At 53.0% G+C, this 1,153-nt stretch overlaps 1 protein-coding gene across 1 annotated transcript in view; it reads left to right on the plus strand.

Moving 5' to 3' along the window:
• Window positions 1-1,003: 1,003 nt before the first annotated feature.
• LOC123076733 (protein decapping 5) overlaps window positions 1,004-1,153 on the plus strand; it is a gene marked incomplete in the record, with an annotated part of 6,094 nt that continues 5,944 nt past the window's right edge. The window contains 1 exon segment of the mRNA XM_044498849.1: window positions 1,004-1,153. Within this exon segment, the coding sequence (XP_044354784.1) occupies window positions 1,116-1,153 (38 nt within the window).

Below are 1,153 nucleotides of genomic sequence, written 5' to 3' on the forward strand. Positions count from 1 at the left end.
TAGCGGCTGGAGGAGAAATAGTAAACCGCAAGATGTAACAACAGTGTGCATAGGACCACCAGAACATTGGAAGAAGCCACAATCTGGATCGGTAAATCTCAATACCGGTGGCTCATGGAAGGAGAAGGATGGCACAGGTGGAGCCGGCATGATACTACACAACCACAGCGGTGCCGTCATTTTTGCAGCACGTCGCTTCACTAAACGTTGTGCGAGTGCACCGGAGGCAGACAGAGATGGCAGCGCTCACGGAGGGAGTTTCGCTAGCTCTTGAGTGGAGTCCTGATCAGCTCACCATAGAGACGGATCGTGTGGCGCCGGCGGCGCGAATGATCGATGACTCTGCTATAGATAAACCACCCATGGCAGCTATGGTGAGCGCATTAGATATCCACACTCCGCACTCGGCAGCATGCGACAAGAACCGCCATGCGTGAGCACAACGGTGCCGGTCACACCCTCCCCCAGGTGGGCCGATCGCTCGCAAAGACATCAACAGTGTGGTCACGATGTGTCCGTACTGAAACTGAAGCTATATGTAAGCATGATTGTAATGACCTTCGTTAAGCAATGGAAGACTCTTATTCGCAAAAAAAAGCAACCAAAGTGCTTCAAATGAGATCTGCCTACAAATTTCCATTCTTTAAGATTCCTAGTACAAAAGAGGTCTGAAATCTCACCAAAGCTTCCACTCAATTTCACCCACAATGGATCAAATTCACTGATTAAGGAGCTCTCCTTCCAAAAGTCACTCACATCTTCTCAGGTTATGACAAGTGGCGCGCACTCGCAACCTGAGAGTTTTTTTACATCCATTTATTTAAAACGCTTTATCTCTTAAACCATGCGTTCAAATCTCGAACCGTTTTCACCGTTAAATCCCATGAACCGATGATTGGATCGAGAAATTCCCCAATCTGGGCCCGAAACCCGGAGCCCGAGAGGGGAGGAAGCCGAGCCCATAAACGGAAACGCCATCCACGCACCCACCCACCCACCCACCCCACCGGGAGCCAAAGCGGACCACCGCCCGCTTAGGGTTTCACTCGCTCCGTTCCCCTCTCGCTCTCCCCCCTAACCCTAGCGACGACCCCCGCCGCGGCGGCCATCCGTCCATGGCGGCCGAAGCGCCCCCGCCGCAGCCGCCCTCCTC

Source organism: Triticum aestivum, chromosome 3D (genome assembly GCF_018294505.1).
Source record: "Triticum aestivum cultivar Chinese Spring chromosome 3D, IWGSC CS RefSeq v2.1, whole genome shotgun sequence".
NCBI classification, from domain to species: Eukaryota; Viridiplantae; Streptophyta; class Magnoliopsida; order Poales; family Poaceae; genus Triticum; species Triticum aestivum.